This window comes from Pteropus alecto, unplaced genomic scaffold (genome assembly GCF_000325575.1).
Source record: "Pteropus alecto unplaced genomic scaffold, ASM32557v1 scaffold3, whole genome shotgun sequence".
Lineage (NCBI taxonomy): Eukaryota > Metazoa > Chordata > Mammalia > Chiroptera > Pteropodidae > Pteropus > Pteropus alecto.
The window spans coordinates 6445345-6460855 of NW_006442484.1; the positions used below are offsets into that span (position 1 = coordinate 6445345).

The 15511-nt window shown below is 37.9% G+C and overlaps 1 protein-coding gene and 1 non-coding gene across 3 annotated transcripts in view; both read right to left on the reverse strand.

Moving 5' to 3' along the window:
- Positions 1–15511, reverse strand: part of RALB (RAS like proto-oncogene B) — a 41233-nt gene that overhangs the window by 8792 nt on the left and 16930 nt on the right. For both annotated transcript variants that reach the window (XM_006920997.3, XM_006920998.3), the window contains one exon: positions 7096–7261. In XM_006920997.3, the coding sequence (XP_006921059.1) occupies positions 7096–7209 (114 nt within the window). In that variant the 5' untranslated portion in view covers positions 7210–7261. The remainder of the gene's footprint in view (positions 1–7095; positions 7262–15511) is intronic.
- Positions 9349–9467, reverse strand: LOC112470766. Its single transcript, XR_003043048.1, has one exon. It is a non-coding gene; the product is annotated as a 5S ribosomal RNA (ribosomal RNA).

Sequence of the window (15511 nt, forward strand, 5' to 3'; positions counted from 1 at the left end):
CAAACACTGGCAAGGGTGAGAAACAGGAGTTCTTATTTATAATCAACAGAATTCTAAAATTCATCTAAAAAGCAATTTCGTAAGAGGTACCAAGAGGTTTAAATAACTATACAACATGATAAACTCCAAATGCATCAAAGATTAAAAGTGAAAAGTAAAACCCTCAAATACTAGAAGAAAATATGGGTGAAATCCCTTTATTACCTTGAAGTGGGGAAGGCCTTTTTAACTATGACTCAAAATCCAGAAGCCATGTAAGAAAAAATTGATAAATTAGACTACATAAAAAATTTTTTTAAAACACACTACAGTGTGTTTGGCACAACACACTACAAACAAAGACAATTGACGAACAAGAAAAAGTATCTGAAGCCATATCACAAAGAGCTATACAGTCTCTAGAAACAGGAAGGGAAAAAAGATCAACAATCCAATGGGGAAACGTGACAATGGACATAAACAATTCACAGAAAAATAAATACATATGATGTTAAATATATGAAAGATGTTCATCCTCACTAATAAAGAAAACACAAATTGTAACTACATTGAGATACTGTTGTTCACCTACCAGAATGGCAAAAATCCCAAGTGTGACAACATACTCTGGGGAAAAGGCACTCTTGTACGCTGCTAGTGGTAGTAGAGCACAGTACAGTCTTTATGGAGATAAATATGGCAACATCTAACAGAACTAGAGAAGCACTTATCCTCTGTCCCAGCCACCCCGCTTCTAGAATCTAATCTACAGAAACACCTGCACAAGAACATACAAGGTTATTCACTGTGGCACTGTGTGTAACAGCAAAAGATTAAAACCACCCAAATGCTCAGTGACAGGAATCCACATAATGGAATACTATGAGACTAGAAAAAATGAGGAAGAAAACTATGTGCTGGTATGTAAAGACATCCAGAATATAACGGTCTATCTTTTACACAAAGAAAGTAGGGAGAATAAAATATATAAAAAATATATATATATTATTGTGTATATAGATATATATCTTAATGTGTATGTATATATGTGCCAAAAAGATACCTTGAAAGAACAAACAAAACAAAACAAATTTAAAAGCCATTAAACAGAAAAACTGAAGCAAAACGAACCCAAATGAATATTAAATGGGGAATGCAGCAACACAGAGAATTAATTCAAGAGTCTTTGGAATAGAATGTTTTGATAGAATGCATCCCACTAAAAGAGGCTAAAGACAAAAAAAAAAAAAATCAAAGAAATAGTAAACTTACCTCAGTGTTTATATTATTTAGTACCAATGATAATATTTCATAACTATTTCTTTATATTGTATTATACATCAAATAAATAATTATCTTGATGCTGAAAGTCAAGATATTCAGAAAAAAAGTAAATTAATGACAGCAATGTACTATTAAAATTGAATTGGTGCTGGTATAAGTGGATATCCACGTTTGGGCCCCTACTTCACATCACATACAAAAATTAACTCAAAATAGAACAAAGGCCTAATGTAAGAGCTAAACCTATAAATTCTGAAGAAAAACACAGGTTTAAATCTTTATGACCTTGGATTTAGCAATGCACCCTTAGATATGACACCAAAACATAAGCAACAATAACAAAAAAAAAATAGATAAATTGGACTTCATCAAAATTTAAAACTTCCATGCTTCAAAGGACACCATCAAGAAAGTAAAAAGATAACCCAAAGAATGGAAGAAAATATTTGTAAATCATATATCTAAAAAGGGACTTGTAACCCAAATATATAAAGAACTCTTAAAACTCAACAATGACAAGACAAATAACCCAATCAAAAACTAAACAAAAGATCTGAATAGACATTTCTCCAAAGAAGATATACGAATGGCTGATAAGCACATGGAAAGATGCTCAACATCATACATTGCTAGTGGGATTGTAAAATGATGCAGCCTCTATGGAAAATAGAGGTTTTGTAGTTCCTAAAAGTTATACATAGAATTACAATACGACCCAGCAAATTTCATGCCTAGATATACGCCAAAGAGAATTTAAGACATACGTGCACATTCAAAACTTGTACACAAATGTTCGTAACATTATTATAATAGCCAAAAAGCAGAAACAATACAAATGTCCATCAATTGATGAATGGAAAAACAAAACATGGTATATCCAGAGAATGGACTATTATTCAGTCACAAAAAGGAACAAAGTATTGATTCCTATTACAATATAGATGAACCTTGACAAATTATGGTAAGAAGAAGCCAGACTCAAAAGGTCATACATTACATGAGTCTATTGATATGAAATGTCCAGAACAGACAAATCTATGGAACTGTCCGGTAGATTAGTAGTTGCCAGGACTGTGGCAGGGGCGGGGGGATGGTGAGTGACTGCTAATGGGTATGGAGTTTCTTTCTGGGTAATGAAAATGTTCAGGAATTAGATAGTGGTGATCATTGTACAACTCTGTGACTATACTAAAAACACTGAGTTGTATACTTTAAAAGGGTAAAATTTATAGTATATAAATTATATTCCTTTTTTAAAAGGAATGAAATACTGCTACAACACGGACGAACTTAAAAAACATTATGTTAAGTGAAAGAAGCCAGATATAAAGGTAACATATTGTATGATTCCATTTATCTAAAATGTCTAGAATAGGCAAATCCATAAAAACAGAAAGTGGTTGTCAAGAACCAGGAATGGGGGTGGGGCAATAATAATAAATGACTACTAATAAGTAGGGTTTTGGGCAGAAGGAGTGATGAAATGTTTTAAATTTATATGATGGTGATCCTTGTATATCTGTGTGAATATACTAAAAATCATTGAATTGTATACTCTAAAAAGGTGAATTTCATGTTGTGTGAATTATATCTTTATAAAATTGTAATTTAATTTTTTTTAAATTTCAAAATTGAATTGAAAATACCAATTTGAACTTATGGGCCCTTTGAAGAACTCCCTTAAAAAGAGACTTATATTACCAATTAAGAGATACGAGTTTAAATGACTTTAAACCTAAAAATAAAAATACTAAAAGATTTTTCGTATTAGGTTCCCTTACAGTTATACTATTATCTTAAAATAGAGAAAATGTGAAAATTTGCCTATGCTTCATTACAGTGTCCTTCTTTTAACTCCTTTCCAAAGAGACAAATATATGACCAACCCCCACAAGCCATCTAGTGCAAATCTCTGAATACCACGATAAAGCATCTCAATTGCATGTTTCTGAGCTTTCAAGGTTAAAATCAACAAGAGTTCCATGACTCCTTTGACACTAGAAGTCAGAATGCCCTGATATGAATACATACTTCTGTGCCAGTGAAAAGTGTGCTTATTAACAGAACATTGGATTACAACCTTGGTGTTCACATTTTTCCACTAGAAATAGGAAATCCCCTAAGCCTTGGTATCTGTTAAGATGAACTACGCCGCTGGCCTCGTTGAGCTGTGTGTGATTCAGTTGCAGATGCCCAATACGCACAAATCTAAGATGAACTTTGCACAGACCCCTTGTTACTAAGCCACGTCTATGCCAACCTTGCCAGCCACTGAAAGTCTGAAGCAGGTGCTGCTAAATTCTCCCTATCACCAGCCTCACACTACCAGAATTGGCAAATAACTTAAAAAGTCTTCAAGTATGTTAGGTCAAAGATAAACTGGTTAAAAATCTCTAATTTTTCTCAAAGTCAGAACTCAGAAAAATAAAGACTTCTCGGACTGTGACTCCTTCCATAATCCAATTTTCATGGCAATTCTACCAAATGAGGGAAATTTTTAAAAACAGAAAAGGTAAAGCATTGGACCACAAAGAGTTTGAATGGACCATGAGACTTTAGACAACTAGCATCAACAAGTATATGACTCAGTTTCCTTTTCTATGAAAACATGCTGGACTTTCGGGCAGGAGTTACCAAACCTGGCCATGTGTTAGAATTACTGGGAAGGCTTTATAAAAAAGAAGATTCCCAATTCTCAACTCCAGAAGTGTTATTCAGAAGGTATTTAATAAAAGGTCCCCCAGCAGATTCTATGATCAGCAAGGTTTAGGGCATAACTGTTACAGTCTCTTCAAGCTCTCAAATTATGATTCTGGAATGCCGTCCAATATAGTAGCCACTAGCCATGTCTCAAATGCTCAGTAGCCGCCTTTATTGAACAATACAGATATAGAACACTTTCATCATCACAGGAGGTTCTATTAGACAGCACTATTTTAGAAATCAAGTAAAGACTTCCATAAGTGCACATCAATTCATCTCTCGTCTTCCCTTGATCTGATTTTATTTTACCATTTCTTCAAAAAGTACTGCTGTCTTCTGGTCTTCAAATGTGTTAGCCCATGAGAAAAACAGCCTAAGATCAAGCATAACTTTCTGTTGTTTCTCTGAAGAAACTAAGAAGAAAACACTCTTGAGTCTTCTGCATGCATCTTTTCCCTCCCTCTTGCCACATACAAACAAACATCATAAACATAAAAAATTCAGACGAGACTCCTAGTGTCCCACGGTGCCAGAGCAGTGCTGAGCAGAAAAATCCTAGTCTCCGAGCTCTGCCTCTAATCCTGGATTTTTCAACAGAAGTACTATGGACATTTTGGATGGGATAGTTTTCTCCTGTGCACTGTAGGATGTTAAGGAGCATCCCTGGCATGTACCCACTAGATGCTGGTAGTATTCACCCTCCAGTTGAGATAATCAAAAATATCTCAGACATGGCCAATTATTCATTCCTTAAGGGGACAAAATCCCCTTCCCTCATCTCATGAACTAACTACACCTTTAATCCTATCTCCTTCATCTGAATCCTCTCCTCACCCTCTCTTCCTCCCCAGCCTCTGTTACAGAAAAGAATTTATAGTAGGTAAATCACATTAATAAGCAAAACCAAACAAGTAAACAAAAATTTCCAAAACTTCAAAATTTATATCTCCTCTTTGATGCAAAAATGTGTGGGTAAATTAAGCAAATTCCACTAGATTTCCCCACTTTGGCCCCTTTTATAAGATAAAGAAATGTAAGCATCAAAATGTAAGTATCATGAGAAAAGCAAGTTTCTCATGATAAGATCTCCAGAAGGAGATCAAGGGTTTGGTCTGAAGCTTATTCATCTTGGGCTTCTCTTTAAGAAATATAAAATTACACATATAATATTGGATAGAAAAATGAATATCTAGAAGGGGAAATCAAAATCCATCATAAAATTTTTGAGTGGACAAATACTGTGGCAAACACACCCTCAGGTGACCCTCAATGAGTCATGCTGTTATATGATGCCCTCCCCTTGGATGCAGAGGAACCTGTGACTGGCTTCTAACCAACAGAATATGACAATGGGCATGAGGTTACCCCATGATTACATTTCCTTTTATAAGAATCTGTCTTAGCTAACCAGAGACCTTCCTGCTGGCCTTGAAGAAGCAAGTGGCCATGGTATAAAATACCTATGGGAAGGGTCTGGTAGCAGGGACTTATGGCCACTTCTAGGAGCTGCCAGCAACTAGAGAGCTTGGAGGAGGACCCGCGCCTCAGGTGAGCTCTTAGTCTCAGCTGACACCGACTGCAGCCTTGTGAGACCCTGAGCACAGCAGCTCAGCGTCTCAGCTAAGCCAAGCCAGATTCCTGACACCTGGAAACTGTAGGTAAAAAATATACGTTGTTTTAAGCTGCTGAATTTGTGATAATTTGTTACACAGCAATAGAGAACACAAATACTGCTTACATTACAAAATCCAGCAAAATAACATATTTTTATTAATTAATTGCCTGGCATACCTCCAGAATACCATCCTACTTTTTGTTTGTTTGCTGTATATTCTTTGATTATCTTGTCATATGCCAGTGATTTTGAAATATTTCCTACAAAGAATAAAAAAAATTTAGTCTTTCCTCTAGCCTAGTTGATCCAAATTTTTATTTTATTGATAGTTTAGTTTTTTCAGCTTCATAACTACTTGACATTACTAGAAATGGAAGTTGTAGGACTACTGTAAAGTTTAGGGTACCTCTCTTGAGCTTCCCTGTAAGATCTGAAAGCCTTTCCAGACTAGTCTGTAGATTCCTATGTTTCAACCCTTGTTTCTCCTCCACTGCCCACACATTCAGTGCCAGGTGCCATAGGACAAGTTCATACCAAGATACGCCCTAGCGCTGCACCTCATATCACAGTGCCAGGTGAGTCAGCACAGTGGGCTGTAGGAGTATTTCTGGAAGCTATTCCTGCACTAGGACGGCTAGTAATAACAACCGCAGCCCAAAAGTGACTTCAAACCACATAAATACATACCACTAACCTCCAACTAAACATATCCTTAATTCGACTTCCCTCAGCTAGATTCTAAAAGTGCCATGGCCACTCCGACACTATCCAAAATCAGAGGAAGCTGGACAGATGGAAAGTCTAATGAAAAGGGAGAATGATCTTAACCAATTATTGTTCCGATAGCTTTGTTTCACAAATTTTGTAAAGCACATGACCATGTAAAATGTGATGCAAGTGAGAGGCCCTGCCGTTTAAGCTCTAATCTGAATACCCTGCTTGTAGTACCAGCAATGGTCATCAAGAAGAGACATTCATTGCCACAGGAATCCAATACCGTCACACTGGACTCAGCACTAGTTACAGTATCCACATTAAGTGATGGACATTTCAGGCAAAGATGGTGCAAGCTGTCCCTTGCTGCAAGGCAGAACCTGAAGTCTACCACTTGAGAAAGGATGAAATCTTATGACGATTTACCTCTCCCTTTCAACAGCTCCCAAAATAGACCCTCGCAAAGCTATGTATCAGACCCATTCTTTAGAAATATCTGTGCAAAGGTCCCTCCCCCTTCTCTTGTACCTGTCAAAAAGACAGCTCAAAGTATAACAATGGAAATAATGCAAGCAGGGGCCCCTCACATTCCTGCCAGAGTTGAAATTACTTACCAAAAGTCAGCAATCCTGATCTCACGCTGGTGAGACCCCTGATAAAGCTACTCGGAAACCTCCTTAACATGAATTTGCCCCACGATCTTCTATGTGCAAGGAGGAGTGGGCACGTGAACACCGCTGAAGGAGGGACACTGCTACAGCAGACTCGGGACGAAGGCGCCTGTGCCTGGCGTGTCTTACCTCATCATACATGAACTGAAGTGTCAAGGCCGACTTGCCAACCCCTCCACTGCCAACCATGATCACTTTATGAAGGGCCAAGGAGCTCTGGCTTTTACTCTTGTTTGCAGCCATCCTGCTGGTTTTCTGTGGTTGCGACACACGGACAGAATACCCAGTTGAAGAGCTGCCAGTGAGAAAGACAAAAACTTAAGACATTTGATTTCCACCCAACTGAAATCAAATGAAATCCTTATGCTCCAGAAAAGCCTAACCCAGACATTCCAACGGAGAGTAGTAACTCCTCTAGGCTCTGGGCAGAGATAAAGCCCACCAGCAACTCTGGAAGTCATTTACCACAGCAGAACCGGAGCAAAGGCAAGCCAAGAGAGAAGAAATAGGCATGGGCACCCAACACTGGTATCATGGGGACGGTGGGGAAACGACCAGCCACTAAAGATCAATACATCCTCAACACTGCTTCACTGAGGTAAGGTGACCAAAGAGCTTGAGCCCAGATTCCTACCCCTGCCCAGAGTCAACTGGGGCCACACAGAACACCAGGACTCCCTCTGTACTCTCAGTCCACCCCTCCTTCACCCAGTGCCACTCCCTCCCAACACATATCCACTCACACAGCCCTCCATGGGGACTAGGGGGTGATCTGAAAAGGGATAAGTGCTTGGAATTTTTATAACGAGCAACCCCGCTTCATGACACACGATAGAGGTAAAAGGAAAACTAAATAATTTACTTCAAGTACATGTAAAATGATGAACTGAGTTCAACTTTTCCAAAATAACAATCTTATTAGTCAAAATCCATTTAACCTCATCAGAGTGAGATAAAATGAGTAGAGCACCCCTGGAATTATGGGAAGATAAGGTATTTTGAATAAGTAAATTTAACAGATACTACCTGGAACTTATTCTAATCCAAATGCCAATTTTTATTTTAAATAATTTGAATGGAAAAAGCTCCCTATTTCACATATAGCACAGAGGAAGGAAAAAGAACATGGGCCTGACTCTGGCTCAGTCATTTGTGAGCTGTGTGACCTAGAACTAGTTATTCAGTTTCTCTAAGCCAGTTTTCTCATCTGCAAAAACTAGTAAACCACCACATACCCTGCAGGATTTTTCTGAGCATTAAAATGAGATAACACATGTGAAAGACGTAAGCACAGTGACTAGTACACAGTAGGAACTTAATAACGGTTGGTTTCCTTCATATCTAATTTTAAGAGGATTTTTTTTTCTAATTACAACACGATGAGCTCCTATTTCCATTACTTCTGACAGAGTAACTTGAAAATACCTCCACTAGAAAAATAAATACACACAACACACACACAGACAGACATCACTGGGTAACATAAAACATCTTTTTAAATCAGTGGTTCCCATCCTTGACTGCACAATGGGATCACCTGGGACCTCTGGATCCCACCCCAGAGCTTCAAAGGAGATCGATCTGAGATCCAGCCTGGGCATAGGGATATCTAAAAGCTTCCCAGGTGGGTAAAGTAGACCTGCAAGGTGGAGAACTTCTCTTAAATGCACAGCCAAGCTCAAAAGAAAAGTAAGAAATCCCTGTGTTGGGGAGGGAAAAAAAAATCAAAGCAGTAAGGGCTGACATTTCTGCAGTCCTGGATGGCTGCTATTCTTGGTAATTTAGAATTTAATAAACACACAAGGCTAGCCTAGCATAACAGCCCTTTGCCAGGTGGGAGTTAGTAGAACTGAGACCCCCTCTTAATTCAGACTTGAGAAGCCAAGGCCCTTGAAGGAGCACATTTTCAGGTAAAAAAGGAACTAGAGAAACAGCTCCCACCAACAGGGGAAGATGACAAGGAAGCTGGTCTGCCAGAGTCCTGGCCTTCTTTAAGTGTACTCTGAAAATCTGTAACCAAAGCATTCCTCCAAAGTCGAGAAATTAACATAAAAAGTAATCCCCGGCTGGGCTGGGCTGGGCTGCTCACAGTGCGGGAATGAGAGGCAGGCTGCTGCTAAACAACCTCTCTGAAGGGACAACATGCAGTTAAGACAGCTTAGGATTCTCACAGCTAAAGCCTACAAACAGGAGCCCAGTGTTCCAACCTATGGCACTCACAAGTCAGCATACAGGACTTTTCAGACAGCTCTTATAAAAAGTATTAGCTGATCTTATTTATTTATTTGTTTGTTTGTTTGTTTTAGGCAAGGCAACCCTTGGTTGACCTCACAGATTGCAAGGACCTTGTCAGCTTACAATCCTTTATTTTTTTATTTTTTACGCCTACAGCACCTGGTCCTCCTAGGTGGTCTCCCATCCAAGTACTAACCAGGCCCGACCCCACTTAGCTTCCGACATCAGATGGGATCGGGCTTGTTCAGGGTGGCATGGCCGTAGACATCTGATCATTTTTAACAAAAATAAATATGTGAGAAAAATTAATTATCGAATGACCAGGAGTTGAACCAGAAGCACCCTGAAATATCTAAAATATTTTTTAAAGTATTTAAAATGAAAAGTAATAAAAAATGTAGGTAAAGGAAAACAAACCCATCTTAGTTCATTGGCAGAGGCTCTAAAAATTAGACTTGCAAAAGACAGATTAAAGAGAAGGGAAAAGAGAAAAACAGAAGTTTATTACGCACAGGAGAACGCAGTGATGAGTTATCAAAGGGGGTGGCTAGAACCTGGGCTTACACAGCATCTTAACAAAAGAACAAATTTCGTGGAGAAATGACAAGGCAGAGGAAAGTGACTTTGCACCTCTAATGGTGACAAATTGTGGAATGGTAAATATATGGGGGAAACTAATGGAAAGGATAGGCTAGTGAGTCACGTTTGTCAGGTAGATTCCTCCGGTGCCTACTCTGCGCACATCAGAGTCTAGAGTTGTCTCCGGTGAGTAAGAGGTTATTATGCTGAGCGAAATAAGTCAGACAGAGAAAGATAAATACCACATGATGTCACTTATATGCGGAATCTAAGAAACAAAAAGAACAAACTAATGGTAAACAGACTCACAAATATAGAGGACAATCTGGTTATGGCCAGAGGGAAGGGGAGTTGGGGGGCTGGGAGAAAGAAGTGAAAGGTTAAAGAAGTACAAATTAGTAGTTGGTCACGGGGATGGGGAGCATGAGGGAATGCAGTCAGCATTAATATGATGGCTAGGTGGAGAGCCAGGTGGGTGACAGAGTAATTGGAGTGATTGTTTCATAATCTATATAAATGTCTAACCAATGTACTGTATACTTGAAACTAATAATAAAATAAAATGCTAAAAAAAAGAAAAAGAATCATCCTGCCCGTCCTGGTAGAGAGGGGACGGCAGAGAGTTTTCATCTACTACCTTCTCAATTGCCTTCAGGTCAAAATAATCCTTACATCAAAGTGGCAGACTTTGGGGTGGCATATACTGAACCTCTTCAATTGCCAGTAGAAAATTTACAAAATACACTAAACTATCTTTTAAAAAAATCACCTATAATCCTGCGACCGACAGACATTCACTATTAATAGTGTATTTCCTGCCAATATTTTAATCTACATATTCCTATATTTAAAAGCTATTCAAGATCATGTTTATGTAGTCCTACATGTTATTTTTCAAGTATTATATCTATCCATCTTATTAAACAGAGCAGACTGAACACAATTAAACCTCTTCTTGATGATTTAAGGATCAACATCACCTTGAAAATCAGTTATGTGATAGGCCTTGGGCTTCTTGTGAGTGGCAAGCATGTCTGCCCGCTCTTTCCCCTTTCATTGGACCATCAGTTTACTTGCCTATACCATGCCTTCTTCCTGGTCTCCTTTTTCTAATTATGTGCGTTTTAATAAGTGTTCTAAGCAATTAACTAGATAATTAAGCACATGTGAATTGTGACTAAACTAGAATAAATGCGATAAGGAGCAGCCCTCCCTAAAAGGCTTCAATTTAGGAAGGTGAAACTGCTTTTGGCCTAATTTCTGGTTCCAGAGAGCTGAGTTGGTGAATGAGGTTGGAATCTTCAGGCCATCAAGCTCTCATTCAATTTCTCTGAAGTAACCTTGCTTCTAAGAATTATTATAGTTGCATGAAAATGGAGAAATAGTTTTCCAGGTTCGGAGGGTGCACTTTCAAACACATGTAATTCTGAGCTGTTATTTTCAAAAAACGAAGTCAATTTTTCTAGAAGAAACCATAATAAACAAACTGTAGACAATTCAACAAATTCAGATACTTGCCAAAACGTCTGTGCTGAAAGCTTGAAAACTGAAATAACCATAGTGGATCTTTCCAATCCACAGAACTGCTTCAGTCAACTTGACATGATGAGGACAAAGACAGGAGAAAGGCAGAAGTGCCAGCCAAGTGCCTGTCACTGAACCAATCCTGGAAACTGTAAAGGCCACACTCCAGATTCCTCTTATTGGAGATAATAATAAACGCCTATTTGTTTAAACCACTGTTAGTCTATTTATTGTTGTTGTTGTTGTTTTCACTTGTACTGAAAGCAGTCCAGAAACTGTCTTTGCACTCAAGAAACTCAAAGTCTAGTGGTTCAGACAGATTAGTAAATGATTACAGTACAGGATAATCCTACGGCAGAATTATGCAAGGGGTACGTAGGGAACACAGAGGAAAGACATCTAAATCAGACTGAGAGGTCAGGGGAATTTTAAAGGAGCAACATAAGAGCTGAGATTTGAAAGAGTTGACTAGATAGAGAGGAGGAGAAATACCAGGAAGAAAAAAAATCAATAAGGCTTAGGAAATTCATGTTGATGATTTAATGTTTATAATACATATGCCTAGCCGATAAATGTGTTCTTAAAAATAGTACAAGTATCTTTCCCCCCAACATTTTACTATGAAGTTTCAAACTTTCAGAAAAGTTGAAGGAACTGCAGAGTAGATCCATACGCCCACCACCTCGATTCTACAATTCACATTTTGATCCATTTGCTTTATCGCATACCCAGTCATCTGGCATGCATCTACCTACCCATCAATCCCTTTTAATCTCTGATGCGTTTCCATGGAAGCTGCAGACATCAATATACTCCATCCCTAACTTCAGTGTAGACATCCATTTTTTCCCCAAAGCAATTATGCTTCCCCCACTGCCTGCGCTAACAATTTCAGAACTATCTCTAAGGGGCTTGCAAATCTCCTAATCTCTTTAATCAACTATTTGGGGCCATAGCCAATATATGAAAACCAAAACACAGATCTTCCAAAAGGGAAATGTGGGCCCCTAATACCAAGTCCTGGTATGGCTCTCACCTTACAGTCGGAAGTTTCTCTAGGGGACTAGAGAAACATACAATAGACAACGTTTAATATGCCTCTACCTAACAGCAGGAAAGCTATGTAGTTTGATTCATTTTCCTTCAAAAAACATTTAAGCTCTACTTTGTGCCAAGTTGTGGGTCTCTGCCCTTAGAAAACTCCGTCTCCTAAGGAAAAACATATAAATAAAGAATTTTAATATAATCCCTCAAAATGCAGTGATAAAGATGGAACAGGGTATAATGGAGTTCTGAGGAAAGTAAATCAGGAAAGGCTTCAAAATTGAGTAAGAGTCCACTCAGCAGATGGGGGTGAGAGAGGGGAGCTTTACATGCACAACGGAGAGCACATGCAAAGCAACGAAGGCATGAAATATCATAGTGGGTCCAGGCATCGCATAAACCACAGCATAACACAAGGTATGGTGGTGAAGTGACTGGGTAATGAGGCTCAAAAGACATGTTTATCTACAAATTGGCCTAAAATGTCGTCTTAAGAAACGTATCCTAAAGAAAATGGGGAGCCATTGCTGGGTGGGTCCTCCAGCCCAACTTAGCTTGTTAGGCATTGGATCAATAAGAATAAACACATATCCTCCCTGCACAGAAAAACAAGACACTCCAGATTTAAAAAGCTTCATTTAGATGGCTTGGCAAGGAGGCAAGAGAGTTGGGAAATGCCTCTGTTTATGTAATGTCTATACATTAATACTGTATAATGCTCTGTACCATTTAGCAATAATTAAAATACCAGAACACATATTCACCTGAGAAGTAAAATTCTGAAAGCAAATCACAGTCTATAAACCATGCAAAATGACTGTTAGGAGGAAGGGAGTGGTTTCTAACAAACCTTAGTCTCAGGCCAACAGTCATTAGTCTTTTGTTAAACTTAAGCTGGGAGAAAATGAGTTAATAGGTTAAGAGTCCAAATCTGAATCATAGGGTTGTTATGACAGTCAAATAAGAATTTAAAAATATAGAAGAAAATTTACTCCTCCCGTCCCCCTCATAAAATTCAAGTGTCCTAGGTGATAAACACCATACAGATACAAAGAACTGCATTTAGCACTTTTTCTCCAGACAGTATAACTTGAAGGTAATCTGGTCATAGGCATAATATTGGAGTCTCCCAAAACAGTATCCATGTTTTTAGTCCTCTAAATAACAGTCAAAATGGAAGACAATCCTAAATCTGAGACAACTGAAGCACCAAAACAATTAAGGACAGTAATGAAAACAGACCACTGAAAACTTAGGAATTCATGAATCCACACCTATAATAAATTTTAAATAAACAAGGGAGAAGGGAGAGCTCTTGCTTACAATAGAACACCAAAGGCAGACTGATAAATGTAGAAGGTGCTACTCAGCTGGAAAATCAACATTTTGTAACTTTCCATGGTAATGATTGGTTCAGGCAAGAATCATTAATAGATGCTAAATCTAAAGGGAAGATTTAGATGAAGAACAGGATATCTGGTCTTAAAGTTTCTCCATAGATTACTTATGAATCAGACTCTGCATTTTTAACAAGCATCTAAGTGTACTGACACTATTCTAAGTGTCAAGGCAAAGCTCAATTATTTATACCACTTCCTCTTACAATCCAGATTAGGAACAATCCAATCTAAAATAGGGTTATGAAGGACCCTCCCCTCAAAAACAGCACTCTCAAATATGAAGTAATACAGGAAACAAATGTATCACAGAGATTGTAAATGCTGAATAATGAAAAAGTAAAATGCAGTGGCACTATCTATTCTGGAGACATCATTTCCATTGTACTGAAAATCAATACAAAGTCTTATTCTTAACATCTAACACCAAATTATTTAGTTGTGACAAAATAAACAAATTGAAGGACTGTATAAACTAGCGTGCCAGTGTGTATAAGACTGAGTTGGCAGTACCTTTCTTCCAGCACCGAATCCCCATATCACTGTCATTTTAGTGACACAACACAAACTTGTAGTTATCTCTAAACAGTGTCACATGTACTCTTTGGGCAGAGAGGTAATGTCATTCATGTGTCTCTGGGCCAACAATTCCAACCCACAGTGTATTTGAGACCTTGAAATGCCCGGAGAATGAATAAAGGAATGAATGGATGATGAAAAGGGAGTTTCTAAGAAATAAAAATGAGGTCAGATTTTAAACAATTTTCCATAACACATCTATGCCACATTTGTCATCAATGTTCCAGTAAGGAAATGCTGTCTCTTGAATGTTCTATTATGAACATTGATTCTAGAAGGTAAGCCATTAAAGGAGAACCCCCTCCTCCAAAGGTTCTTTTTTTTAAAAAAATAACAATAAATGACATTACAAAAATAATAATAATTTAAACACACACACGTATATGCTCAGGAGCCAATTCAAAGAGATCGGTCAAAGATGAACAATTAAAGATCAATAAAGAAAATAACGGCAATAGGTTGAAATACATCAAATTTGTCCATGATGATACTAAAAAGGCACCTTATTGGTCATTTTTGGAAGACTAGTGAAACAACTCATTATTGAAAAACCTGGTAAATAAATGGAAAGATTAAAAATGTATCTTAATTCTCCTATACAAATTATACCATGGGGTAACCAAATAATAGATGAAGCAAAGTTTCTCTTTAAAAAATGTTCTAACAAATCAAAGAATGATAACGTTTGAGCTATCATCATTTTGCAATTCCTTATGAATTAAGAATTCTAGGCACTGAGCATCAAGGGCTGCGAACATTACAAAAACAGACATTATCAGCATCTTGAAAAAGACACATAACCATCAATGATGTAGTCTTGCCAAAAAAAAAAAAAAAAAAAAGCTCCTAGATCTAACTCTTGAGGTACAGGAGACAGAAGAATACACTACACATCGGCACAGAGGCACGTTGACAATACATATACTGGAGGAAGCTCTATGCATAAGCCACCCAGTTTCTTCAACAAATAAACTGTAAGAAAAAAGAGAGATGGAGAGGGAACCTATAAATTATGAGCCCTGAGAGACATATCAACTGATTGAAACATATGGACCTTATTTGGATTCTCATTTGAACAAACGAACACCTAAGAAAATGGGAGAAATCTGAATATTGGCTGGATTTGATAACATTAAGGAATTGTTGTCTATGAAAATTTCAAGCGACTTCATTCAACCTCATTACAA